The 27,764-nt window shown below is 42.3% G+C and overlaps 8 protein-coding genes across 8 annotated transcripts; 4 read left to right on the top strand and 4 right to left on the bottom strand.

Moving 5' to 3' along the window:
* Window positions 1–917: 917 nt before the first annotated feature.
* Window positions 918–8,897, bottom strand: EAF02_001242 (uncharacterized protein; the record flags this gene model as incomplete). The annotated part of the gene is made up of 8 exons (XM_038897290.1): window positions 918–1,015; window positions 1,064–1,117; window positions 1,168–4,812; window positions 4,861–5,011; window positions 5,059–5,220; window positions 5,275–7,963; window positions 8,014–8,173; window positions 8,228–8,897. 8 exons carry the CDS (start codon window positions 8,895–8,897, stop codon window positions 918–920), a joined length of 7,629 nt encoding a protein of 2,542 aa, XP_038764149.1.
* A 1,104-nt stretch (window positions 8,898–10,001) lies between these two features.
* Window positions 10,002–11,540, top strand: EAF02_001241 (uncharacterized protein). The gene is made up of 3 exons (XM_038897289.1): window positions 10,002–10,265; window positions 10,343–10,393; window positions 10,599–11,540. Exons 1-3 carry the CDS (start codon window positions 10,204–10,206, stop codon window positions 11,239–11,241), a joined length of 756 nt encoding a protein of 251 aa, XP_038764148.1. The 5' UTR covers window positions 10,002–10,203; the 3' UTR covers window positions 11,242–11,540.
* Window positions 11,541–11,571: 31 nt separating this feature from the next.
* Window positions 11,572–12,549, bottom strand: EAF02_001240 (uncharacterized protein; the record flags this gene model as incomplete). The annotated part of the gene is made up of 3 exons (XM_038897288.1): window positions 11,572–12,003; window positions 12,269–12,374; window positions 12,460–12,549. The coding sequence occupies 3 exons, from the start codon at window positions 12,547–12,549 to the stop codon at window positions 11,819–11,821; spliced, it is 381 nt and encodes a 126-aa protein (XP_038764147.1). The 3' UTR covers window positions 11,572–11,818.
* Window positions 12,550–15,158: 2,609 nt separating this feature from the next.
* EAF02_001239 (uncharacterized protein) lies at window positions 15,159–16,403 on the top strand (the record flags this gene model as incomplete). The annotated part of the gene is made up of 1 exon (XM_038897287.1): window positions 15,159–16,403. One exon carries the CDS (start codon window positions 15,159–15,161, stop codon window positions 16,401–16,403), a length of 1,245 nt encoding a protein of 414 aa, XP_038764146.1.
* Window positions 16,404–16,909: 506 nt separating this feature from the next.
* EAF02_001238 (uncharacterized protein) lies at window positions 16,910–18,151 on the top strand (the record flags this gene model as incomplete). Its single annotated transcript, XM_038897286.1, has 2 exons — window positions 16,910–17,561; window positions 17,612–18,151. Exons 1-2 carry the CDS (start codon window positions 17,367–17,369, stop codon window positions 18,149–18,151), a joined length of 735 nt encoding a protein of 244 aa, XP_038764145.1. The 5' UTR covers window positions 16,910–17,366.
* A 3,203-nt stretch (window positions 18,152–21,354) lies between these two features.
* Window positions 21,355–21,722, bottom strand: EAF02_001237 (uncharacterized protein; the record flags this gene model as incomplete). The annotated part of the gene is made up of 2 exons (XM_038897285.1): window positions 21,355–21,550; window positions 21,613–21,722. 2 exons carry the CDS (start codon window positions 21,720–21,722, stop codon window positions 21,355–21,357), a joined length of 306 nt encoding a protein of 101 aa, XP_038764144.1.
* A 1,190-nt stretch (window positions 21,723–22,912) lies between these two features.
* EAF02_001236 (uncharacterized protein) lies at window positions 22,913–23,310 on the top strand (the record flags this gene model as incomplete). The annotated part of the gene is given in 3 exon segments (XM_038897284.1): window positions 22,913–23,026; window positions 23,043–23,175; window positions 23,192–23,310. 3 exon segments carry the CDS (start codon window positions 22,913–22,915, stop codon window positions 23,308–23,310), a joined length of 366 nt encoding a protein of 121 aa, XP_038764143.1.
* A 239-nt stretch (window positions 23,311–23,549) lies between these two features.
* On the bottom strand, window positions 23,550–26,146 carry EAF02_001235 (uncharacterized protein). The gene is made up of 3 exons (XM_038897283.1): window positions 24,486–26,146; window positions 24,208–24,438; window positions 23,550–24,141 (listed from the first exon to the last, which is right to left on the bottom strand). Exons 1-3 carry the CDS (start codon window positions 25,173–25,175, stop codon window positions 23,974–23,976), a joined length of 1,089 nt encoding a protein of 362 aa, XP_038764142.1. The 5' UTR covers window positions 25,176–26,146; the 3' UTR covers window positions 23,550–23,973.
* Window positions 26,147–27,764: the final 1,618 nt, after the last annotated feature.

Below are 27,764 nucleotides of genomic sequence, written 5' to 3'. Positions count from 1 at the left end.
AATAGTCGTAGCCTCATCTTCCCTCCTTTCCCCTATCATTTAGATCATCTCGATATCTACTTTTTCACCATTTCATTCAATCCTAAACAATCAAGAAAGATAACCATTTACTTCATCGCCTGTCATAGTTGCAACCCTCCATATGATTGCAATAAGCCCAGCCATTTCAAATACATTTATAGATCACTTCAAAACACCAACACACAATTGAGAAGTGCAATTAAATATTGACCAATAATATCTATCGCATCCTCAAAGCACAATATCATTTTGTCTGTAAGCACTTCATTTCCTTCCCTTCTTCATCGCTCAGCTAAACCGAGTATATTCACACACCATCACCATAATTCCCTTTTGCCTATCATATCCTCCTTCATCTTCCACTTCGCACAAATTCATTCGTCCTAATATTCATGTTCGATAGACTCATAACGCCATCCATCATCTAATCATCCATCCATCTCTCCATCTTGCCATCCATAAGATAAAGGGAAGCTAAAATCACAGAAAGAAAACATAAAAATCTCATGAGTGATTTATCCCGCCCAATGTACCAACTCCATTTACTCTAATCCAGGCCAATACCAGCCCAACCCATTTCCATTCCCAATTCCCATTGTTCATAACCAAACCTAGTTTAACCGATTGCATTTCATCAAAAGTAGTAAAAGCCTATCCCAGTGTCGCTAAGTTGCAGGATCCCGAAAATCGTGCGCCAGATATAACGCCTGTTGTATAACTTATCGCAATCAATATTCGATTCGTTCAGCCACTATTTGATCCCATCGTTTAATAACACCCGATACGCCATTGTAAACTGAAGAATTTGAAAGCTTCACGAGCCTGTAATCAAAAGAAGGAAGAAAGAAGTAAATTGAAGGTAGTATTATCACAAAGAAGTCGTTCGAATGGCAAGATTAGAGTTGTGCCTCCAACTCACTATCTATAGGCTCGACTTCGGTTATGGGATCCATGGGATCATCAGATGCATAATCATCTTCGGAATTATCCCATGCTATTAACAATTAGTAAACTCTTTAAAAAGAAGGCTAGGATATCTTACGAGAAGCATCATCTTCTTCATCGACCATGAATCTCCTCAAGCTACTCCAAAGATCTAAAATTTGTTAGTCATTTTTATAATCGATGAAGATGGTATTGACTCACAATCCATGTTTTGTTTGTAACGGTCGGCTTCTGGTCCAGGTTGAAAGTAAGGAAAGCAAAGATTAGTAACATTCTCGATGTTAACCAGAACTGTTGTAACTGCTTGCACCCGCTGTCGTATATAGACTTCATGAAGATATTCTAAGCATGCGTTACCCAATGCTTGAGTCTCTTGAATCCTGAATGTCGTCAGGTCTGTTTCGTCTGCGGGGTCCAATTCAGTACCCGAATTGAAAATCCACTCTCCAAGGAAATCTTCGGTATCAGATCTGACATTGCTTTCGTAATGAGTAAGAAGTGCAGGGACCCAATGACGAGCCGAATGGAGGCAAATTCTTGTGATTTCCTCTTGAGAAATGTCATTCATGTTGCTTTGCAAATTAAGGAGGTCTTTGAAGAATTGGAGATATTCTGATCCATCATTATTCTCGATGTGGTTAGCATTTCTGGCAACATGAAGAGCCGTGTCATGAATCGCTTTTGGATTTTCTGAATGCTCGCAATATAATATTGCGGCTCTCAGAAATGGGCCCCATCCTGATTGACTGTTTCTTCTAATACCGTGAGTAATTGCACAATACATGTATTGGTCAAGATCAAAAGTTTCTGAGGCTGGAAAGTGTAGCAGTGTGGCGATAATTGATTTCGTCGCGTGCTGGTTCTGATTAATCATCAGGAGCTTTTCGGTGAGGATGTGGGCATTAGTCCTCGTCCAATGGTAATTGATTCGGTTTCTTTCATCCCATGAGAATGGCAATGCATGATCACCAAAGGATAGCTTGAATCGAGAGTCGGCTTGATCAAACTCAGGAGCCATTGGGTCGCAAGTTGAGATAAGTCGAGATAGAAGGTCAATGACGCTATCATACGAGACTGGTCTTTGTACTAAGTTTCTCTTCGCAATCGCTTGAAGCATTCGTGTTAATTGAGAATTATTATCTGCAGTATCCGCACAGATGATATCGATAGCCTTCATGAGAAATCCAGAGTCCAGGAGAACTGCTGCCTCATGGTTCCCGAGGTTGGCAATGCTGGCGAGCAAACCGAAGTATTCAGGCCAAGCTCTTATGTTGTTATGAAAGTTTTCATATAGTCGAATCAAGGCGGCAACCACCGCATGAAGTAAATTTGGATCCTCGGCACGAATGTCTCCATTATTACCCAAACCATATGCATATTTAATCACATTCTTAACCGTTACCATTGCTCCGAGGACTGCAGTACTTACTTCTGAACGTACCACGGCTTCAGGGCATCTCAAAAGTAAGAAACGGAAAGAATCTGTGCATTTACAAAGGTAATCGAGAAAGTCTCGACTGCACTCTCCGCAATGTTGGCATTGTGCTCGTAAGATGTTTGCGTATGTTCCGATATCTGGGACATCTTTCATACGCCCGACGACTTGGTCCAAATGATACATTGCAACCCACATGGCTTTATTTTCAACTTCATGCAGCTCCGAGCATTTCCCATTGTTCAGAGTCTCATTCAGATGCCTAGTATTTTCAAACAGATCTCGAATGAAAATAACATGTGCAGGGTCGTAAAGACAGTATTTACGCAGACAATGCTCGTTTTCCAGAGTTATCTGGTTCGCTTGTCGGGGCTTGATAGCTACCTTCAATGGATGTCGCATCACAGGCTTGTTGTCCATGGCTGCGTGGCCTGCCTGTAGAGCTTCAAGAGCTGCAGTCGATGGGGTTTCATTCTTCTCCTTGACAAATTGATCGTTTGCAGCGATCAATGTAGAGCGACGTTGGTAGAACAACATGTAGGCACTGTAGTTCTTTTCGAATGGAACGTCGTCAACAGTCCCATAGTCAAGACCACCAAAGCAGGATCCCTCCATAAAAACTGGATCCCAAGACGTGACCGAGTCATCGTTGAACTCCATCCAATTGACTTTGCCATCAACTTGTGGTCGCTCTCGGATGTAAGAGTAGTAATGTCCGGATTCTGCTGTTCCAGAGTGGACAAGAACACCAACAAGCTCAAACATGTCCTCTTCGACCTCGCCCGATTCGTTCATGAGATACTCAACCTTGTAAGGTCGCATATCGATTGATGGCGGAAATGTGAAGTAGTCATTTATCTTATTACGTGCAAGTGTGCGGAGGTTGAAATCGAATCTTTTCAAATGGAAGATCAAGTTATCCGGCACGTCAGTAAGACACGCTCGCTTCACTGCGTCAACATGACGATCGCAAGTCCCACATTTGTACTTGTTGTCCCCTTCCATAGCCTCGCCTTCGACATAAGCTTGCAAACTTTCTTCGAGAGATTGTTTGCCCTTGATATCGCATTGAATAGCGGAGAAGTCTTCTAACCTCTCTGAGATATGGGGGCATTCTTTGGACTTGATTTGCTGCACTAACTTACCACCATAGAATGATCGAACTTTACGTTTGTCATCATCGTTCAAAGGCTCACGTTCGAAACGATCGATGATGAGGTTGTAGAATTCGTCAACATCCATTTGGACATGGACGTCAATCTCAAGTTCATCGAAAGTTGTAATGGATGCAGCAAAATTGGCTGGCTCGACACATCGTAGGACACTGTTTTGCATGTAAGCAAACAATTGTTGCGTTTCAAAGAGTAGCTTTTGTGACCCTGGAGCAGGGATAGGTAAATTGAGAATGAATTCTCTGAATGATATGTTCATAAAAAGTTGCGTGACCAGAGAGTTGAGGTAGCACGTATTAGAAAGATTTCTGAGGCCAACATAACCAGTCGAAGATCTTACAGCCTTCGATCTTTCAAATATAGGCGGCATATCAAGAAGGTAAGGGTTGCTGTTTCTTTCGCTGTCATAAGGTGCAACCTCTGCACATATTTGCAATATTTCTCTGTAGAGAATGATATCGTCTTTGACTAGAGCAAATACAGTCTCACACAGTGTACTCCGCGTTTTGGAATTTATCAGTGGTATTTTTTGAGCAATAAGTCCATCACTTCCAATATCGTTGTCGGTTGAAATACTGGGAAATAGATGTCTTTTGAAAAGTTGAGCCCCTAGAGCTTCGCAGGATAGCTTTTGTTCGGATTGCTTCATGGTGATTACAGCATGATGCAAAAGATCGACTAAGCCCCGTGTGATCATATCAGCGGCTTCGGGTACCCCGACGTCTTCGTAGTTGTCGTGAGCTAGAAGGAGATTACCCCACTCCTGCGCAACTGCATTGAGATCTAAATCGATCGGTGTTTCTAACAGTCTCTTGAATATCGTCAGTGCAAGTGAAAAAGTCTCCTCACACTGTTCAGGTCTCTGAACAGCCTTGGGAATCAATCGGGCTATTATCGGCCACAATGTATAGGAAACTTCCGAGGGTGAAACATGAGCCGGATTGGAGTTGAAGGTACATTTGCTCGCAATGTGTTTTGAAATGGCTTTCCTGACGAATGGGCGGAAGTCCTCCAAGAGAAGATCTTGAAGAAGTGTACTGCTATTCAAATGGCTGACAAATTTGCTCCACAAAGCAGAATTTTGAGAGGCAACCTCAAGCAAAGCCTCAATACAAGTCCATATTAGATGAACTGACGTATCTGTAGTGGTGACTAGTTTAGAAGTATATAGCAAGTCCAGGAGACGGTCCAAAAGCTTGTTGTCAATGAGATCTGTCGATGATTGGGGCAGAGCAGGGTCTATGAAAAATTAGTTGATAAGTTCTATATGGGATGGATTACCAATACCTTTAAGGAGTGATGTGAAACTGCTGATGAAATGCATAGTTAGATTTTCTTTAATTGCTTGCAGCGCACCACTGTCGAGGAATCTTGGATCTGATATCGCAGCTACTAGTAAAGTCATTGCTCGATCAAACACAACGTTATCGACAGATCCCTTCGCGAGTTAGTTGAATACCTTTTGAATGTTCATGAAATGCATACCTTCGAAGACTGAGTAGAAATATATTGCTTCAATCCATACAGGCTATAAAGAGCTTTGTAAGGTTGTCCTAGTGGAAATATCTCGGTATAGGGAACGATAGAATTGCTAAGATCCTGCAGAATTCTGTCATAGACAGGAAACTGAATGAGGAATGAGTATATCTGAAAGTAAGATTAATAACTACTACAGCTCGTGAGATCTGTATTAACACGTACCTTCTCCGCCAAGTTTTCTTGCATACCAAGATAACTCCAGATCTGATCAAACTTCCTTGTAATCTCCAATTCTAAAGGACCTTTGTTGCTCGGCAATAGAGGATCTGTCTCATCACGTCGCTTGACAAGAACAAGCCCATTTAGATTGAGTTCTTGCACGGACTTACATAATTCGGCTTCCTCATGTTTGAGCTCCTTTCCACCGTAAAACACTCTGCAAGAAGTGAAATCGGTTTCCTTTTGCAACTTTGCAACTAATGTAGCAGCATCTTCATCCGCGCCTATGGTGAGTTTCTTAATAGATGATGTGGTCTCATCGAATGCTTGATAGAAGATTGTGAGCGAAGTGCCATGTGCGGTAACTGATGGTATCTTGATAGCAGAGCGCAACTTTGGAGTGGCAAAGTGTGCGGTGCTGGAATAAGCCGCGAGAAATGTCCGCAAAGCTGCAAGTGATCGAGTGAAAAGTAATTCCTGTTCTTTAATTTGAGATTCCGGGGTTACTATGACCATATCTTCGTCATCTCCACTGGCTTCAACTGTACTAGAAGTCTTTAATTGACGTGCAGCATTTGCTAGTTTATCCAAGCATCGTGTCAGAAATGCTAAATGCAACTCCCGTGCTTTGATCAGAGGTAGACTTCGGACGAAGGGACCCACATAAACACTGACAAGCTCTTGGATGGCCATTTCATAGACTGTTCCTTGAGGTGCGCTCTCGATTATACGCCACAACTGCTCTATGGCGAAAGAATCGAATGATAGGTTTAGCTTGATATCCTCATTTTCTTGAGACTCCTTGTCTTGTTCGTCTAGCCAGAAATAAACTCCACTCTTCACGAATAGCAAAGTACCATCCGAGAAGTACGCGGGTTCCAGTTTTGGCAGATAGCTCTGAAAACAAATGACAAGGTATCTATTGGAAAACTTTGCTTTTTGGAAGGCCTTATTCAGGATTTGCCAGCCTGCTAGGCGATCGGCGGCGTCATTTGACTGAGATCCTACTAACAAGTTCCAAAGTCGTGTGCCCAACTCGGCGTTGATAGTGTCGGGATCCATCAATATGATTTGTAGTATGATCTCGCGACGAGCAATATTAGCAGGACTGTCATAGGCAAGAGAGCGATGCCCAGCTATATTAGATTCAAGTTCGGCAACCATCAATCTTGTGAGGCCATGCTGGGTGGTCAATGCTTGAAGATCTGGCATCAAACTTTGATGAAGTAATGCACTGATGACACATATACTGCCAGGAGCGGTAACCGATTGTTCGGAGATGTCTTTGATACAACTCAAGTAGATCCCATTACGTGCCTCCGGACCGGGTCCGTGAACCAGCAATTCACGCAGGTTGCTGGCTGCAAAGTTCTGAATTTCAGGATAGCCGTTTGGGCAATCATCGCTAGTGATCGAAGATTGACGAATCAAACGGACGCAAATTTCATAGGGAGAAATGTCGAGGTCCCTAGGGCCCAACTTGTGTGCAAGTTCTCTGAACAGGCTTTCGCAAAAATCTCTCATTGCAACAGTGAACGCCTGTATTGGGAGGGCAGAAACTTTCTGACAGATATATAGGCATTGTGGAAAGTCGTATAGATGGAAAATTTTCTTAACCATTTTTAGAATGGCTTCCACAACTCTTGGGTCCTGGCTCGTCGTAACAGTTTGCCAGATAGTATCGGTATGCTCATCTTGGTAGGTTTTTGTTACTACTAAAAAGCCAACAATATTGTGACTTTCATTAATGATCTCGGGGTGAGACCCAATACCAACAATGTAGTCGATTAGCTTATGTTGCAACAAGAACCTCGCAAAGTAGGATAGAATTGCGATATTGCTGGAGTTCGCTTCTTTTCCTTCTTTTGGTCGATGAGAACCAAAGAGACTCACGAGGTCCACACAGAGAGTTGTTACACCGATCACCCGAAGTTGCATCTGACTTGATGTAATGAGCTTTTGAAGGACGGAAACCTTCCAGTCGACTGCAACGACCTTAGAATAGTGTGCGTCTGAAATACCGGGACTCATCATTTTCTGACTTTCAAATCGAGCACTCGCTATTTGAGGAATGGCGTATGATGCGACCCACAATATATACGAGAGACAAGTTAGATGTGTAGTTGCAGCGTCAGGAGTCAGAAAGGTAACATTTTTCTCGATGATAGAATCCAGTCCTGACGACATGATATTAAAATATTCGTATCCAATGGCCAACTTTCGTATAGCGTCGTCATGGACATCAGGTGGGGCCTGTCTCTTAGTCGTAGCTGAAGCAACAGCACTCATTCTCTCCACCAATCTTGTCGGATCTGTCAAATTCTCAAATAGTCTTGGATAATTTGGGATAAGTCGCAACTGGCCTTCGACATATTTGGTCAGGAGAATCATGGATCCACCACCCTCCTCGAAGTAAGCTTGAAACTCAGCAGTATCTTCGTCCCACTTCCAATTGAAACATGTTTCCACACTTCTTCCGATGTGACTTAACTCTGTATCGAACTTCTGTAGTTGAGCATAAGTGCGAAGAAATTGCGGTGATACGAGCTCCGACGTTTGATCCGCATCATATGTTAAGGTTTTGACGTCCATTGCGAGGAATCTCCCTGTGAGTTTGGCGTATCGGTACAGGAACTGGGTTAGAGATTTGGATTGTGCATTTACTCTATACATGAAAGGTCCAAAACGAACACTATCACGAATTAGCTTGGAACGACTTTTGTATCTGAAAGTACTGCTAACCTTCGAAAATGCAATGCAAGTATCAAGTCTGAGAATGCAAACCAAAAGTCTCTATATCTGGTGAATGCGCCATGCAAGCGACTATCTGAATTGGCGGAGCGCAAGAAATCATCTATCCAGTTTCGAAGTCGAATAAATATATCCTCGGTGTCAATAGGCTCTACACTCAATGTTAGATACATTCTACATCTTTCGGTTGCGCAGAATTCCTTACCATATTGCAAAATGTTTGTAACCCTTCTGAGTGCCATGAGTAGATTCTCCCCGCGACGTTGGTAAGGGAAGTGACTTAGAGGATCGGGAAATACTTCCTCCTCATTGATGATAGCAAGGGTTGGACTTCTCTCAGGATCATCAGAACTGATAGGAACGAGTTCAACCTCTGGGCTTCCTGCCGCGGAAGGAGAGGAAGAGGGGGTTTCAATAACTGAAGCTGGCACAGTTGATAGAACATCACTCTCGGATTCAATACTGATTCTGGTAACTTCGTCCTCCATTGTATTTTGTATATTTGATTGACTCATAGGAGAAGGCGAGGTGGGGGAAGGCGATTCTAAACGATGTTGAGGAGTTCGCAGATTGATTGTAACTTGACTGGATGTTGGACCAGCTTGAGAATGCGCCGTGGTAGGACGCGTTGGAGTGCTTGGTGGGAGAGGGTGATGGTGACCATCTATATTATCTTTATGCGAAGACATCGAATCGGGTAGAATATCTAAAGCTTTAGTTGTATCGACCGACCTACTTCTCGAACCACTTCTGGAAGTCTTTTGTCGCTTTCTTGCAGAATGCTGTTCGCTATCATCAAATGGAAGTGGATGTGTCGAACAAGGCTCTGGTGAGACCGCACGTTCTGGCGACGACTCTACTGAATCTTGGTCCATTTGGTAAGGTTGAGAAATTGAATGAATGGGATAGAAGCTGTCCAGGACAGCAGAAGCTGTAGCAGCAGAAACCTTTCGTTAAAATTCACACCACGAACCTCTAAGAAAATCGCATGGGTGATTATATTTTATTGAATTGACATTCCCCGCACGAGGTTGAGGCTGGTGAATTTGGGGATGAGATTGAAGAATTGACCTTTTGGGTGCAGCCGTATGACGGAATGAGAGGGGTAGGTTCGTAGGACAAGAATTAAGAGGTTGAAGTAGATTGATTATGCGATTAGGATGTAGTATCGAAAGCTACCATTTATTAAAGTTTTCCCGATAGAAATCTGTTGGAGAGGAGGGTGGTAAGTAGAAGGAAAAAAGATTGTTGTGTGTGTGTAGTGAGTGTATGTGCAGTGGGAGGAGAAGTAAGAGAGAGGTAGGTAGTTACGTAGTTGCAATCAACAAAATCGGATTGGAAAAGTACCTGGAACTAAGGTAAGGTAAGGTAAAAAGTAAGGTAACTCGATGTATTTATTGTATTGCGTTGAAGTGAAGTGAATAAGTATCAAAGGAGACCTGTCTTCTTTTCCTTATTCATAGCAAAATCAATATCCTTTTGCCATATAGAGAAAAGAGAAGGAAGCTGGAATTGAAATATTAGAAGAAGTTTTTTTGTGTGAATTAATTTTGGGAATGATTGTGATAGAAGGGTTTTGGATGATGATGATTTACCTAGCACCTAGTCATAACTCTTATCAAAAGTTCACCACTAGGTAGGAATAAGTGTCATAGAGCTTCGTCGCCCCACCATAACTGTTGGCGTGTGCATTAAAGCGGCACGGAGTACTGCCATCAATCTGCATGAAAATGGCATGGGATGAGACTGCCTAGAGACAGAATGTAAAAGTGGCAAGGCTTTGAGAGTTCAAGGTGACAAAGTTCACGCGCCAAACACAGAAATTGCAGCCTGAGGTATATATGCATCACTAGAGAAGCAGAATTCTGTGCAGCTGCTAAGCCCGATTGTGTTTAGTGGGAGCTAGTACGTTTGTTTTATCTGGTCTACCGATGCATCAAATCCTCCATTGGGTTTTGAACATCTGCATCACATATTGATCATGTATTATATACTACACTACAAGTATCAATCGGCATCACCATACAAACACACATATCACATGATTCAATAAGTTGAAATCAATCAAACTGAATACTCCCATAGAAAATCTCAATCTTCACATTTCATCTCGTATATTCACCCTTCAAAACAGCCATCTATCTCTGTTATTGTTTCCACTCCGAGAAAGAGAAAGCAAAAATGGATTACAGAAAAACCAAAACCATCTATGAATTGGATACTCCATTTACATCAGCTAATTGGTTAGTAAACATTCAATGCTACATGCTATCTGCTATGCACATGTTTGTAATGGAGCAATATTAATCTGAAATTTTAGGCCACAAGTATCTTTTAAAGATCAAGAAACCATTGTGGAACTTCTATGCGGGTGTGTAAATAATCTGACGCACAAGAACTTGAAATTCTCTTTCAGTCATTGATTTACGCTACAAGGAGATTCTTCTTGACGTCACTCTTCTCCTTGAAATTGCCCAGTGAGGACATGATTGCAGAGAGTTCTGCAGTATTTATCCAAGAATTCTTCGAAATCAATGCCAAGCTAATAATGATTACAAGGCTAATCATTTTTGTAGTTTACTGTCCCCAATTGGTGCATATCGTTCCAATCACATTACTCCTTCCAAAGGAAAGCGGAGCAAGAAGCGCAAGAGAAGAGACCTGAAGTCAGAAAATGAGAGGCCCTCAGATATTCCTTCATCGCCTGAAATATCTTCCTACATCATCACAGGCCTTAATAGTATCCATCGGATGCTAGAAGAATCATCCAAAAGAGGCCTCGAGACTAAAGAAAGTCTCAACACCGGACCAGAAACTCGGCCCCAATCTAACGATGTCGACTCCAGTACTCAAAGCTCACCCCATGCTCATTTCTCAGCCATATTCGTCGCCCGCTCCAATCAGCACCCAATTTTCAACTCCCATCTTCCCCAACTCCTTAATACAGCCTCAAAAGCATACCCTGCCAAACCACCCACAAGATTAGTACAACTACCTAAAGGGTCCGAAACTCGGATAGCAATAGCACTCGGTCTACCAAGAGTTTCGTTCCTTGGAATCCTAGACGATGCTCCAAATTCTAAGGCTTTGGTTGATTTGATCCGAGATTGTGTGGGGGAAATCGAAATACCTTGGCTGAATGAGGCGAAGAAGGCGGAGTTTTTGGAGACGAAAATTAATTCTATTCAAACCACGATTGGTGCAGTGAAGGCCAAATGAGGACAGATGGACAATGAAGACGGAGCAATATCCTGAATGTCAAGATCGACTACGGAGTATGTTCATTGAATATCTCAGCACACTTGAAAGATGTCCATCAAATTTTTGATATAATTCGAATAATTACCATCAGCCCAGTCATGCTACCTAGCAGATACACTGCGCCAAAAAAACACTACTTGGTTGCTAAGTATAACGAAAGTAGCAATACGATATCCTAAGTCAAGTAGAAAGTACCAAAATATATTTTTCATGATATAGACACCATGTTTTTGGTTTGAAGACATAGAAAGCACAATTTTATATGCACCCTTGATCAAAACCGTGCGTTCTATCGTTTTATCATTTTCACACACATTACGAATATTCTTCACGCTTTTTAACTTCGACCCTCGTTTCTCTAACCTGTAGCACTCACGAACCAAGTATATTGCAATTCATCATTCATTGCTAGGTATTCGCTGTGCTTTTCTTCAAGTCCTTAATACGATTCAGGTATTCTCAACTCTGCAACTCTCAAATCCCTTCGCTTATCATTCATTCTTCAACCTCTCCATCCAACCCCCTTTCCCCTCTTCTACTTCCCACCATCTTCCTCCCCAGCAAGCAAACTCTCAACCTTCGTAACCTTCTCTGCAAAATGCTGTTCCTTATCTGTCCGCGTACCGGCTCTAATATCAGTCTGAACACGTAAAACACCGTTTTGATGGACGAGTGTGTGGGCTTGACCTATCAGGCGCATTACTTCGTCCCAGGTACCTTCTACATGAGGGGTGAGTAGTTAGTATTTTATTGTATTGTTTGTGAGTCAAAAGTGTGATTTCTTCTACTGTGATCTCTCTCTATGTAGTATAATTCCACTCGCGCTTGCACTTGCAAAACTTCCATAACCAAAAAGCTTCATTTCACGAAACCTTTCAAAGCGCCCCTTCCAATCACGATGATTTCGTCTCGAAATTCCGGTATCCCATCATCTCGAGATCGAAAACTTGACATATTGCAAGGATCTGAAGAATAGAATACATACCAACAGTCGTACCAGCAGAATGCATACTATAACTCAATCCACTAGCCTTCATCAATCGCTGGACCGCGGCTACTTCTTTCGATACCGAAGCTGTGGGTGTACCGATCTGTGATCTGTTAGCTTGATAGCTGGGCAAGAGAGAGAAGGGGAGGGAATAAGAAGAGGAGGAATTGAATTGAAAGGGGAAATACGGGAATCAAACAAAAATCCGCAACAGCTCTGGGAGGTGTAGGAAGATTGGCATAATCGATTGCGCCGCTTTCGGAAGACGAAGAGGCCATTGTTGTTTTTGGATTTTGTGTTGATGGAAGGGGAATCTGGGTTTCGGTATCGGACTTGGGAGATTGGGAATACTTGGAGTTTTCGGAATGGATGTGAGATTTCTTGTTGGTGGTGATATGGGACGGAACGGAGTGCTGATGAGATGTTGGGAATTCGAAGTCGAAGTGAGAGATGAGCAATTGGCACGTGATGCGGGGTATGTTATTTATTTGATTATTTTTTAAAGCGACGACCCCGCTATTCCTTCAAGCTTGATTCTTGAAGCATCAACAGATGCAGATGGTTGGGTTTTTGTTTGGCTTTTTCTTGGTATGTTACAGATTTATATTTGTAAATTGGAACTTATATTGCAGACTTTTCACACGAAGATAGATTTAGAGCATAGGTTGGAATATTTCCTCATAGGTTGTAGAGATTTTGAAGGGTCTTTTTGTCTAAGACATAATGGCTGATCAATTGCTCTGGGGAAGTGATATTCAGAATAGTAGTGTTATACAGATATTATTTCATTACATCATCTTTGCAGCAAATTTCTGTTCATTTTCTTCTTCTTATTATGTATCTCTGTGTTCTTTTTCTACCTCACTCTCCGTTGCTCGGCTCTCTCTCAACTTCTCCCTCTCCTGTTAACCCCTCCCCCTCCTCCCTCCCAAGCCCGTCACCTCCATCCTCCCTATCAAAGTTCAAGCCAATCCTAAACCCTGAAGACTGTAGAAATATCCAGAAAGACCTAGTTAGCACTCAAACATATGCAAATATATATGACTATTGCGAAAATCCAATGAAGCATATCAATTGTGGATGAGAAACACGAGAAAGCACTGTGTAGGATCTCAACGAGAACTGTGTACTGCGCTACACTCACATACAGCCAAATATAAAGCGGGAGAAATTTAAGGCTTCAATAAACACGAGAACTATGTAGTATGTATCTGTGTAGCTGTGTATCTCAACAGTGTTTTTACATCAAAACACAATGTTTTCAATGACATGACTGCCTAAAACATGACACTGTGGTATGTTTTTAGTACTTGGATATGTAAGAGAGAAGATCAGGAAGATAACGAATCGACATTGGCCCGCCCATAAGAGATATTTCGTCGTTCACATCGCACGTGATAGGGGGTAAAGTTTATTTCACTTGAAATGACAGCCGTTGGTGGACGATCCCAACCTTATATCATGGTCGTCCCTACTAAACTTGTGCCAGGGTGGGCAGCATACACGAGTTTCATCCATTTCTCCATTCGGCTTGCCAATGAATCATTTTCGAATCATCCAGATTAATGTCGCTTTCAGGTAATCAACCATCCAACAGGATCATTCGTTACTTCGTACATATTTCACATAATGCCTCCTCACCCCGCGAAAGAACCAAATTGTCGAACCTCGAATAATCTGGAGGAGAAGCGTGGAGCGGATGTTGTTTGATGAATTGTGGATTGCCTGGTCTGATCTTTGGTTTGAATCCGGTAGACTCGGAATAGAGTGGAGAAGATGGGAAATTCTCTAATCTCTTATAGATTTCGATATGGTTGAGAATCGAGATGTGTGGACGAGGCAGACTCGTAGAGCTTTCATTTGGAAGGTCTGATATACGACAAAAGATTAGTAATATTTGATACTGGCTGGCACATTGATCTTTGTCCATGGTGATAGTTTCTTGTCTGCTTACCTACCTACTATTTACTAAACTAGGTCTTTTCGGGAAAGGGGTATTCCTGGTGGCTAGGGCTTACATATGGCTGCAGATGGCATAAGATCAACATCTTCAGCCTTCTTCAACTACAACTTCACCCACTTGATTACTTTGGCAGGTGGGCTGGTGGCAGGTCCAGCTCAAGGCCCAGCTGCAAGTTGCAACTCTTGAAGATCATTCTCCATTGTTGCGTGATAGAGAAAGCTTACATTGGTCAATTTAATCAGTTGTCCTCGTCATCTTCCGCGACGCCGACTGTACCGATTACACTTTTTTGGGTCAATGCATTGATTTCTCAACGCCTCAATTAAGGATAAAAATAGAAACAGCTCTAGGAAGATTTTCGTATCTTTCCAGCCAATTTTTTTTTGACATGCAACGATCCTCGCTCTCTCACCAACCTCAAACGTCAGTATAAACGATTTGACTTGAACAAGCATCACCCGGTGTGACATCCTATATCATCCTCAAACCGGGACTTTTCCATCGTTTCATGCAGATCTAGAAGTATTGATTAGAAGTTCTCCTTTCTAAATCTTACTCAAATACGGATGAGGTCCACTTTTCCAAGACTCGTAATGTTGTTGGCTTACGACAATCTCAAGAGAATTGATTAAAAGAGGCAACGAGGCGCAGTAGAATGAGGCGAGCCGTAACGTATTCCACAGTTTTCATATATGGGTAATCTATTTACTTTGATCAAAAGTTCTCCATACTTTTGAAGCCTCTTTCTTTCTTTCCAAGATTTTTTTATTTTTGGGTGTTTGAATTTTCTCATATATCTGTTGTTGAGCACTTGTGGTGTTTTCTTTGTCAGATTTCTTCAGAAGCAACACGTTTTTAGCTTTACCACTCTTTCGAACGAAGGATTTTATCTCATTCTCGTGGAAACCCCTTACTCCATTAAATATGCGGTCGTTTGCATTTGCCGCAGCGGCAATTCTTTCTTTGGTTAGCTCTTCGCAGGCCATGCCTCAAAATGGTGGTGGAGGATATGGAGGATATGGAGGTCAAGAATCATCATCGTCGTCGATATCTGTTGCAGTTGCAACATCAGCTAGTTCCGTATCAGTCGCTGAAGCAGCAGTATCAACAAGCACAACCGCCTGTAATAACTCGCCAGAACTCTGTAGTCGAAACTATAACAACATAACACATATGGGTGCCCACGACGTTGCATTCCTTCGAGACTCGACGACCGGGTATTCAACATCAGGGAATCAATTCTACAATGCTACTGTTGCTCTATCTGCCGGTATTAGATTGCTTCAAGCACAGGTTCATAACTCGAACGGAACTTTAGAACTATGTCACACAGATTGTTTACTCCTCGACGGTGGTAGTCTTGAGTCGTTTCTTAAGGAAATTAAAACATGGATGGATGCCAATACTAACGAAGTTGTCACTTTGATCCTTGTTAACTCCGACGACAAATCAGCCGCTACCTTCGGATCCGTCTTCTCATCTTCCGGTATCGATACTTACGGATATACCCCTACTTCTACCACCGCACCAATCGCCACTTGGCCAACACTTCAAACCCTCATCACTGCCAATACGAGATTGATTACTTTCATCGCAAGCATTGACTATGATTCCACATATTCATATCTCCTTCCAGAATTTAGATACGTATTCGAAACCTACTATGGGGTTCTGTCTCTGGGCGCCTTCAATTGTACTCTCCAACGTCCTAGCAGCGTCGATTCTGCCTCCGCCGCTGTCTCATCTAATTATATGGGTCTCATCAATCATTTCGCCGACACAGCCCAATCATTTGGTATCACAATCCCAGATGTAAGCAACATCACTACAACCAACTCCGCCGCTACCGACACAACAGGTGCACTGGGAACTCAGGCAGAGCAATGCAAGAGCGAGTGGGGCATCAAACCAACTTTTATCCTGGTAGATTTCTTCAACGTAGGACCTAGTATTGACACCGCGGATATCATGAATGGAATTTATGGGGAAACTACCGGAAGGACAAACGTCAGTACGAGTGTTTTAACCGCCAGTAGTGATTCCAGTAGTGATTCCAGTAGTGATTCCAAAAGCGGTGCTAGTACTCTAGGTTTGGGGATGTGGAAGAGTTGGGAATGGATGTGGGCTATGATTGGAGTGGTCGCAGTTGGGAACTTGGTCTGGTTATAGACGATGTGGAGGGAATACTCTTCTCATTCTTCATCGGGGGATACCTTTTGTTTATGGAACTATGATTGAAGATTTGCTTTTACATTTACATAGCGATGGCGTTTCGGAAATTGGGCTTGGGAGGCAGAATTGCACCCAGATGATACTGGTTTCGGAAAAAGACCTATCTAGATAGACTTCACGTCACTTCAATTGAAGATATGAGCCATTGAGTCGCACGTTTGTATGCACACAGTACTCTGGCAAGAATTACATTTATTTCACGAATAGTCTTGATATCCATATAAAGTCAAGTATTCAATTGATTCATCGTGACTCAAAACGTTTATTTTTCTCTCCTGAATATCAAACACCCAACCTCTTGTCCGCATCTTCTTCGGAATTTCTGGAAAATAGTTCGTCTTAAATTGGTGGAAGCACAACCAATCATTGATCTCTAATCTGACCCACTTAAAATCGGCGACATCAAATGTGAACCTTCACTTCACGCACACCCTACACTTGACATCACGACAACTAGCTTTCCACGTTCATTGACTTCCTTCCTCAATTTCTGATGGCTCGATCAAAATTACTGCTACTATAGGTAGGTCTTGATTGAGTATCCTCCCCGGGTCTACAGATCCAGTAACAATGACCAAGATGCAATTGGACATCTGACTTGCCGATATGCTTACGGTTAGATCTCGTTCATCAAAGCCAAGAGACACTTCCCCCATTCTCTCGATGTCACATTTCAATCTCGCATATTCTAGGAGATATGCGGATTATCATATGTGGAAGTCAAATCCTCATTATCACTAGATAACAACTATAAACAATCTATGAGTCATTTCATAATGTCTTAAGTAGGTAGTCAAGGTAAGATAGAGTAAGATAGTATAGTTAAGTTACGAATTCCTCTTTGAATCGCTATTCTTGTTCTCCTCCTTCTTTTCCATTGCCCATTCATAGTACACAATAATGGCCATACCCTCCATCACCCCCTCCTCCCCGTCCCCCAAATTCGCAAAAGTCGACCTCATTCCTTGGGATCCAGAATCTCCATCCCATGTCGAGAGATTATTCAATCAACGAGTAGCCTGTACCTGGAACTCAGAATATGTAGAATCATGGCGAGAAAAACAGAGACAGGGCGCTATTACTCTTCAATGGATCGTACGTATCTCTCTGTTCCGATTATTACATTAAATCTAACATGCTCTAAGGTTTTACCAATTACCACCGTCGCTCGCGATGATCTTCATAAGCTCCACACAACGCAATTCCCCTTGGAATCAGAACCATTAATCGATTCAGCAACAACATTCAACGCACTCCCTCGTACCCTTCCCTCACCACCCCACTCCTTCCTCCCCATCGGTCACATAGCCCTCGAAGTCCAACCGTCCTCTCCCATCTCCTCCTCTCCCTCCTCCACCTACAAAATATCTGGTCTCTACATTTCCGGCGCCATGCGTAGCTTAGGTCTAGGTCGCGCAACTATGGATACAATCGAGACACTTGCCTCTTCACCCCCGATTTCTGCGAAAAAATTATTGCTAGAAGTTATAGCGAATGAATATCCGGGGAAGGAAGAACGGAATGTGGCGCTGAAAATAAACAAGCAGCCGGTGGAGAGACAGGATTGGTATGCTAGGAGGGGGTATAGGGTTGTGGGGATGAAGGATGGGATGTGGCCTGAAAAGGATGAGGAGGGGAGGGTATGGACGGCTAGGTGTTTGTTTATGGAGAGGGTTGTGGGGTAGATGGGAGGGAAGTTATTATGTATAGAGAGTTTTGAGAAAGGGGGTACGGACGATACAGTTGAAAGAGATGGGCATAGAACAGAAGACGAGCGAAGATTGTCGCAAGATGCGACACGCGACTCGCTAAAGCTTCCTGAAATCTTCCAAAAATAGTTTTGAAAACTTACAACCAAGTATATACCAGGACCTAAACCAAAACCTGAACCTGAATCTACACCTTTCCTTCTGTTGCACATCTGAAATTCTGTCGCAGTGGAAGATTAGTAGTCAGTAGGTACTTTGGTTTTGTTTTATTGCGTATCTCATAATTTCCCACGACCGGGCATAAACCAAATTTGGTTTTTTCGTTCTACCTCAGTCTATCCCCCCGGTGGTATTTCGCTGGTCCCCGAGGTTCCCGTGGCGGGACTCCTCGATCACGCTTTATTACATGTCTGAAATCTTCTATCGTGGAATTAGGTTGTGTTATTTCTTGACCCTTTGTTGCATATCTAAGTCTTTCGCTGTGGAGCATAGTTTGTTTTTTGGACTTTGGTTGCGTGTTCCCTCTAATCCCATGATGGCATCTCAGAACCTGTTGATGTCCGGGGATTCGTGTCGCGATGGAGGTCAAAAGTCTACTTGTTTTCCGCCGTGGTATGTTAGATCATAACCAGATCAGATGTGATTCGTCGTGGTGGGAAGTGGATTAGGTTTGCACTTTTGTTACATATCTGATTCCATTCCATTCCATGATGGGATGGATATTGATCATTTTGGGATTTTTGTTGCATATCTAACACTTTTCTACGACGGGGCGAGGGGTAATTGTATATCTCCTTCTCGTTGTTCTGGAATATCCGAAAGGAGAATTAGTTCTGTTGCACATCTGAAATCCTTCTGTGGCGGTAAACGTGGGCTCGGGGGCTTTTATTGTACGGTCTTCGAATACGGATGCTCGTTTGTTGCATATCTCGATGTCCTACGATTATAGGGGTTACTTATTTATGTGTCTAATTTTCCACTGTGTAGAGCCTGCCACTCCAAATTTATGGATCAATGCAAATCTGCAACCTTCCGTGACAGGCCGTGGACTATTTCTGGACTTTTGTTGCATATCTGATTCCATTCCATTCCATGGTGGAATATTGACCTTTTGGAGATTCTTGTTGCATATCTGATACTGTTCCATGGTATGATTAGAAAGTACTTCAACGTAGTCCTAGATCTCGAATAGACGGCTTGTTGCACATCTGAAGATTCTCCGCGACGGAATATGAGATTCTCTTTCGATCTTGGGAATTTTGTCGTATATCAATGTTGCTGTGTGGAACTGGTCCCTAGATTTAGATTTGTTTAACTTGTCAAAGAACTTCCAATATCCCATGGTGGAATATCAGGTTCTGACTCGACAGGATTTTATTGCATATCTCGTCGTTTTCCATGCTGGAATTGGAAGTCATGGATATTCACGTTAGACATTGGAAAATAAAAACAATATCTAGCTCTCGTTGTATGTCTAAAATTGGACCATGGCGGAACCCATCAAATCAAGACCAGTTCTTGAATATCTGGCGATGGGCTGCACATCTGAACCTCTCGTGCGGTGGGATATCATGTTGGACTTCTATTCCATATATCATCTTGTACTATGATGAGATTGAATATTGCCTGGATCCGATGGATCAAGATCGGATATTGAAGTTCTAGGGTGTAGCTGATAGCTTGCTATGTGGAATGAATATATACTGCTTTTGTTGCATATCTCAATATCGCTACGGTGGAACCGGAGACTACTCGATTCTAAATGTAGATATGGGGGGGGATAACTCTATAGATTATATTTGGGTTTTCGTTGCACATCTTGCTACGTCACTACATCCCATACCACTATCGTAGAACTAACTAGTAGACTCCTCAGACCTAACAGGTATTTGTTGCACATCTGCAATCCCCCGTGGCGGGAAATAGCGTTTATTTTAGCTCCCGATCTCCTCCCGCATCTTGCATTTAGCTCATTTGTTGCACGTCTGCAATCCCCGGTGGCGGGATCTCATCTTCTCAGACCTCGTAGTGCAAAAGCTATACCCAAACCCAACCCTTCAAAGTCCTGTTGCACATCTGCAATCCCCCGTGGCAGGATTCCCCCCTATTTTTAGCGTTTAAACATTCCTATCCCTTGTATTCACCTCTTTTGTTGCACATCTCTTCGTCGCCATGGGGGCATTTAAACCTAGCAGACCGAATCCAATCCAACCAACGCAACATCTTCACATTTTGTTGCATATCTGAGACCTTGCCACGGTGTAAACACGTGTTGTAATAGTACTTTACTACATTGGGTTTTATTGCATATCTAGTTCTCACCATCGCATTACAAACTACCAAAATTGAAATCTAGACCTAGGTACCCAGGTAGTTAGAAGTTAGTGTCTGATTCAAACCTGTGTTTGTTTTGTTGTAGCGGTGAGGTATCCTCGTGGCGGAGCATACATAACCGATCGATCATTAGCATATTTTTTGTTGCATATCTTATTCCATGCCATGACAGTGCCCCATTTTTCTAAATATAATTTCAGTGATTTTGTTGCATATCGATAGATCTCGTGGCAATTCAGAGGCCGGGTTGCAGATTTTGTTGCATGTCTGATCTGATATTACTTCTCGCCATGGTATACCGATCGGCAAAGTTAATGTAAGATTTCCTTGTCTCAGACAATTTGAATATTGTGATTGGGCTTGCAAACAAATTCAAAGCGCCTCTCTCACATATAGAAATCGTTTAATGAATTCGAATAGTCTCGGGGTATCCTTATCATTAATTGTTTGAAGCATAGAAATACATCCCAATTTCCAAACTCCTCGCTAACCCATCCATCCAAAACGTCGATCCAAATCCAAACGTGAGAATATGCTATGGAACATACTCTCTATCCTAAAGTAACCCACAAACCTAAACCTGATAATGCGAAGCTTCAAGCTAGGTCATAGAACGCCCTTCCAAATAATGTGATGCACCAAAAAAATAAACACTTTTCCATCTTTCTTTTCTTTTCCTTTCCTTTCCTTTCCTTCCCATTTGCATAACTCCAGGTTGTTGCTCGTAAAATTCATACAATCGTAACTTTCCCTTCTTTTAACTTTGTGCTCCTCCCCATGGTCCACCTACTCATCTCCCACGATCTTCTTTCCGCATCGCGATGAATAATTCACTTGCTGCAAGATCAACAAAAACTTGTCAAACTCTCCGGATCCACTTGATCCAATTTTCCTCTTCGTCCCCCTAGAATTCGTAGATCACCACTGTTCATCCAGGGAGTGATGCCGTTGCCAGGTGTGCCCCGGCCAACTGTGTGATGTTTTTGAGGGGTGTTTGGGAAGATTAGGGTGGAGAGAATTTTGTAGGAGGGAGGGTGGGCGCTGGAAAGCGTGTTAATGCTGATCTTGATGGGAGAGAGAGAGAAATGATTTGGATGACTTACCTTGAAGATGAGGTTGAGGAGGATGGTTTTGAAGGTCCTACTTTATATGCTGACGAGGAAGATGATGACGGTGTAGATGAATATGAGGATGAGATTGATGATTTCACCATGGTGTATTTAATGATTTTGATTAAGCCTTGTTTTCTTATTTACTTGAGTATTTGAATCCCACAAGAATAATTGAACAAATACGAGAGTGACGCTTCTAGATGAAAAGTATTTGATAACGAGCAACGTTGGATTTAATTAGGCGACGAATTGATTCGAGATATAAGAATTGATAAGTATGCTGAGATCTGCTCTGAGTATGATATCACAATACAGTATCAAGGACATTCAGGAGATATCAGAGTGTGTGGTATATATGTATGTCATAATGCAGGAGTGCCATGTAACTTTATAGGTATTCCATTGGTTGCACAACCGGAACTAACCGTGCCTCTTTAGGTGGCAAATCTTGCCCTGAAAGGTAGAATTGGGCATAATGTCCTTGCATCTTAGTTACCTTTCTGTTCTTCTCTCGGGCTTAACCACTTGGACTTGGATGATGTGAGAGTGGAATTCAGGGGCTAACGCCAACACTCCAAACAGAACATGCGAGGAGGACAATTCAGCTGCGCGTTGTGAAATGTTCTTGACACGTGTATCGGTGTAATGATATAACGAGTGTGCTATCATTGGCATGGCAATTATATTCCGGAGGTATGATTTAGTGAAGAGTACCTGTGATACCCAGTGTGACGAGAGAATGATTCTTCGCAAGAGAATAGGGAGCGAAAAGCGAGCGAATGCAGGCCTTGTTACGTAATGTGCTGATGAAACGATGTGGATGTGACCAACACTCCCCATTGCTGTTTAGCAATTGAAACACTCGTTGATCATGGGAATGCGTATACCAAACCTTTGATTTTGATGGTTGGCTATGGTATTGGGTCGTCACACATAAGGCGTCCTCGTCCTTCCTGTAGGTCCTTGCTGTACCTTTAGCTGCCCCACCCTTAATCACCCTTTGTGCATACACCAACACATGGGATATTATCGTATCATGGTATATTCTAGAAAGATCCTCGAACCCCCAGGCACAACCAGCCAGTCATCGAATGCATTGCCAATACCGAAAGATACCGACCATGATACCATCAATCGATTCTTCCGCGCCCGATTTGTTTCCCCCAGTACATTGATGGGCATGTGTTCCGATCTTGTTGGGCAAGCACGTAATTGGTACCACATCTTCAGGCATGCTCTCCGTATTTCCTCTTGTAGTCGCATCGTCTCATGCTATCGATACGGAGTACACATGAAGCGACCTAGTAAAAGCATTCTAGCATTCGAAGTCGCGAAAACACAACATTATTCTTCAACATGTGATGAGAACGTGGCATGGATTAATTCATTTTCCCATTACCATCCGGTACGTAACTCCATAGCCTCAATATACGGAACATGTATGCGGGACAACGGAAGGAAAAATCACGTTCCAGAAGCCGTGGTTCCGTCGTGGTACATTATCTGTACCCCACGCGGGGAATATGGGTCCGTTAGAGCGTTATCTGTCAAGTCGTATTTATTATACCAGCATCTCGTGTGCAGGTTGATTCCATAACAGTCATGATTTTCGTGATCGGACGATATGGACACAGAAGAAGATATGACAGGGAAGATCGGGACGGGTTCCTAGGTTTTTTTGGACGATAGTTTTGGGCTCCGTAGTTTTTTGTAAATGGGGTTGATCGTAGTTGCGCATGTGATGGTACAGAGAAAACGAAGGGAAAAGACGTATGTTTTAAGATCATACGATGTGTTCTTCTCATGTCTCTGCTGCATTGTATTCGTGCTTGGAGCGAGTACCAATTGGTGGGCTCGAGTATTTGGATTAATGTCATTGAAACTGTTACTCACATCAATCCAAACATCACTTTGAGAGGGCTATTGATTGCTTGTTTGGGTATTGTCATTGCAGCTTCCGAGTTAAGTTCAAGATGCAATAAAATAACTACCACGTTTTCAGCCTCATTCCCATCTCCTTTCATCTCCAATCCTCATAAATCACACAAAATATTCCTCGAGGATATATGATTCCTACTTTATCTTTTCCAATCCAATCCAATGTATATTCATCGGTCCATACCCATATCTATGTTCCAATTCATCCCATTCATCCCATTCATCATGAATTCGTCTCAACATTACCACAATGAAATCCTGATGTGTGAACCACAGCCTAAACCGTCGCTCCCAATTTAAACATCCCTTTCCTATTTCCCAACCGTTTCACAGCTCCATACATATAATACAACCTTATGGTACAATCCCTATCCTTTCCCACCATTCCATAACTCCATATATATCAAACCCATCCTATGAAATAGTCCCTCTACATTCCCCTTTCGCATAATTATAATTGAACGCCTGTAAAAGTCCCACAAAATGCAACACCATGGCCAACACAACCAGCAGATGAAATATCTGATGTGAATTGCCCAATAGATCAAAACTACCTGGAATCCACGATTCTGGCCATCGTTTCTATTTTCCTATTAGTCTTCTCAACTTACACCTCCAAAAACAGGGAACAGAAAGGTGAGAACGTACAGCAAAACAAACAACACCGACTAAAAGCAGTAATGCTTCTGCGAAGTAATACGGCATACCCGATTGCTCCATCGCCTTGTCCCATCCAGACTGCGCTATTGTATGGACGAAGGGAATAAGAACCGAAACAGCTGTTGCACAGAAAGCTACTACACGAAAAGAACGCCATCGATGTCCTTGAAAAGCAGGTAGGAGGAGGAAAACTAATGCCGTGCTTGACATTGCTAGAATCTATCCATTTCATAAGTAAAGAGAAATGAAAAAGGAGAGACAGCTACCATTCCACAATAAGCATATTGTAAAGTCTGTTGACAAAAGAAAGACATATATACAGCTGAAATGAAGCATCCAATGATGAGAAAGACAATCCCCACATAATCGAGTTTTAACCACAGGTCGCGGCCTTTTTGAGAATGTGAAATAAGGGAATGGAAAATTGCCGAGATGCCTAGACATATCGTTGCGCAGAGAATGAAAAATGAGAAGATAATATGATCTTTGATCGTAGCATTAGGGTAGCGCGTATTGAGATAATACATAATAATGCCTTCGAGAATAATGAATAAGATACAAGGAATGAAATGAGACCATATGTTGAAAGTTTCATTATGGATTTGGACACAGGAATGTAAACAGGTGGAAGTAGAATGAGATATTTGTCGATATCCAGAGTGGATATGGGGGTTATCCTGGCTCCATTCTGGAAGTTTGTCAAATGTTATAAGATCTTGCTGTCCTTGTATTGTTGATGAAGTGGCAGATGATGTATATTTGAATTTCTGATGTACTGGACTTGGTGGGGGCGTAGGGTCCAACAAAAACGTTCGTTGTAGAACGGGATAGGGTATGGCAACGCCAATTCCGGATATAGGAGTGAAAGCATCATCGATGAATGTTGGGGAATCCGTCCTACCATGACCGACGGTAGAGTATGAAAGATGTGAAAATTTGGACTCAGTATAGACCATGATATCACTCTTAGAAAATGCTCAAACCTAAAATTAAAAGGGTAAAGGAAGATTAAAATTTTGAAACTCCATACAACCAAGGCATGGATAAGGAGAACATTGGCTAAATCAAAAGATGCACCGGAGAAAAGAGTATCAAATATATTCCAAAAATTGGCCGAGTCTTCCTAGATATCATCCACCAACTCGAGATAACCCCTCCATGAAGATCGGCTAAGCGCTTCACTGCGGTTTGGCGCACACTTTTAGGCTTTATAGCCAATAATAGAGTAAATAGAGTGGGACATCCCACCGAAAATCAGAACAATTATAGGCGCAGCAGTGTCTGCACGTCAGACTTGGCGTATATCTCTAAGATCGAGTTGAAGAACCATCATAAACGACAGGCTAAATAATTCGTGCAGAATTCTGTAGAGGAACGGACCGTAAGGCTTACTACCTTACCAATGATAATTGTGAAATTTATATGGCTTGATTATCAAATCAAGAAAGAACTACTTTGAGGCTATGATACAGTAATGTATGATGGTTACATTTTCAAATCAATAGTTTGGAGGAGGAAATAGATTCGGTACATTTGGTGGGGGTTCCTTTTATTGATGGATCGGTGATATCAAGGCCAAGGGCCAACAAGTGACCATGAATGCGACCGCGATAAGAAGAAGGCTTTGATTTCGCATAGATCTGATGTGTATATAGTAAAGAAGTGGAATTTTTGATAATATAGAAACAATTAGATAGATATCTGGATTGGTATCGTGCCTACCGGATGTGCTCGTAAATCCAACGAGATAAATGGGTAGCCTATTTGCTTGCATGATCTACAAGACGGGAAGGAAGGCATTCGCGAAAGGATTCAATTCTCGATCCTTGGGTTTTCGGGATTGTTGAATGCCCCTTGAATTGCGTTACGAGAATGGTGACGGTTGGAAATGGCTTTTTCGTGGTATAAAATGGAGTGAGTAAGAAACGATGATGAAGGGGGAAATTGTGGCCGACTGGGTTGAGATTCTGCCGGATTAATATATGTCCAGGTCCGATCATCTCTAATTTTAGCTCCACCAGCCGGTACTTCAGCCATTCTAGCTAGGTAGCACTGCCACAACATACTGCCTAGATGGATCCATAGGTATGCAAATCTCAAAATATTGTGCTTTCTTCACCATATATTGGTTCTGTTTGATTCTTACAAACGGTATTTGGCTATGTGATCTTCATAACCGTCGATGTTATACATCTACATCATATTGTTAAACACAACCTCTCTTATACAATTAAAGATGATGTATATCGTGAGAGCCTTGTCGGTACAACAATATTAAGTCTTTTTCAGAGGCTTGTTTATCAAAGCAATATCCTTTCATCTCTCTACACCAAGGCATTCGTCGTCAACCGTTATACACTCGAACAACGGACACGAATATTCAATTTTCAGCGCACCGATTAAGGTCATTGCTAATCTTAACCAAAAGCCCAATCATTCGAGCGAATCAACTTCGTTTACCACGCGAGAGCTTCCACCATAAGATGTGAATCTTTCAATGGGTTCAGGATCTTCTATATTTGGGACGTCCGAGTGGACTCTGATATATCGAGTACTGTGTATAGCCGTGATATCGACTTGAGATTCAGCCAAGTGCTTGCCCAGACCGATAACCATGTATTCTGGACCACGATGCAGAAATTCTCAAGAACTTTACCTGAAAAGTTTATGCAAACTCTTTCAGCAGGGCAACGAGGAGTTTTTCAATCGCGAATATATGATTTGACACGATCACAACTATCTGATGCTGCACGGCCACGATCTGTTTGGTTGCCTTGTCTTCCAAGGTTTTACGTGAACACGAGCTCACGAGGTATTACTCATTATTACTCATACGCTAGACGGCCCGGACCACCAGTATCATCGGGAAAGTGGAACAGGAACAGGAACCAGTGGGAACACGACACAGCAAGATTCTTGTTGTGGAATTTTTGTGTTGTACGGAAGCTCCCTGCAAATCGAGGCACAGTTGACAATTCCTGTGAAGCATCCCACATTGCAATGATAATTAGGGGTTTCGAAAAGATCAAGGTGAGGCAATTTATGATTGTTAACTCTATTCACGAAACGAGAGTATACAATTGTCCTATATCAAGTTGAACAATCAATACTTACTTATCTTTTATGAATTTCAGATAACATTCAACCTTCAATGGCTCAATACCGTTGTCATCTTGAAGAACCGAATGGCAATACGTTTATTAACCAATCTTACCTCCTCTATATAGGTATCTATCAATGAGATGCTCCCCTCGTAACTGCAGTACTTGCTCGTAATTCTACCTACCACTGATCATGATCGGACATCATTGAAGGATTCGGGGCCATTGATGATACCCCACGTAAATCTACGGCTGAACGATATAGCGGAGATCCCAGACATTTATCCACTAATCTGCATCGCGAGACCAGCTTGGACCAATCAAATATCGTAAAAACCACCTAGGGCTACTAGTTGCATACAAAGAGCCGCCACATTCACGTATGTACCGATAGTGAAAACGTTCATCCTTTGCCTAGACAACACGGTGAGTCAAAGTATTCAA

The sequence above is a fragment of the Botrytis sinoallii genome (genome assembly GCF_014898435.1).
Source record: "Botrytis sinoallii strain Bc 23 chromosome Unknown BSIN_001, whole genome shotgun sequence".
Taxonomy (NCBI): domain Eukaryota; kingdom Fungi; phylum Ascomycota; class Leotiomycetes; order Helotiales; family Sclerotiniaceae; genus Botrytis; species Botrytis sinoallii.
Note: the sequence above shows the minus strand (reverse complement) of the source record. Positions and strands in the feature narration are given on the sequence as shown.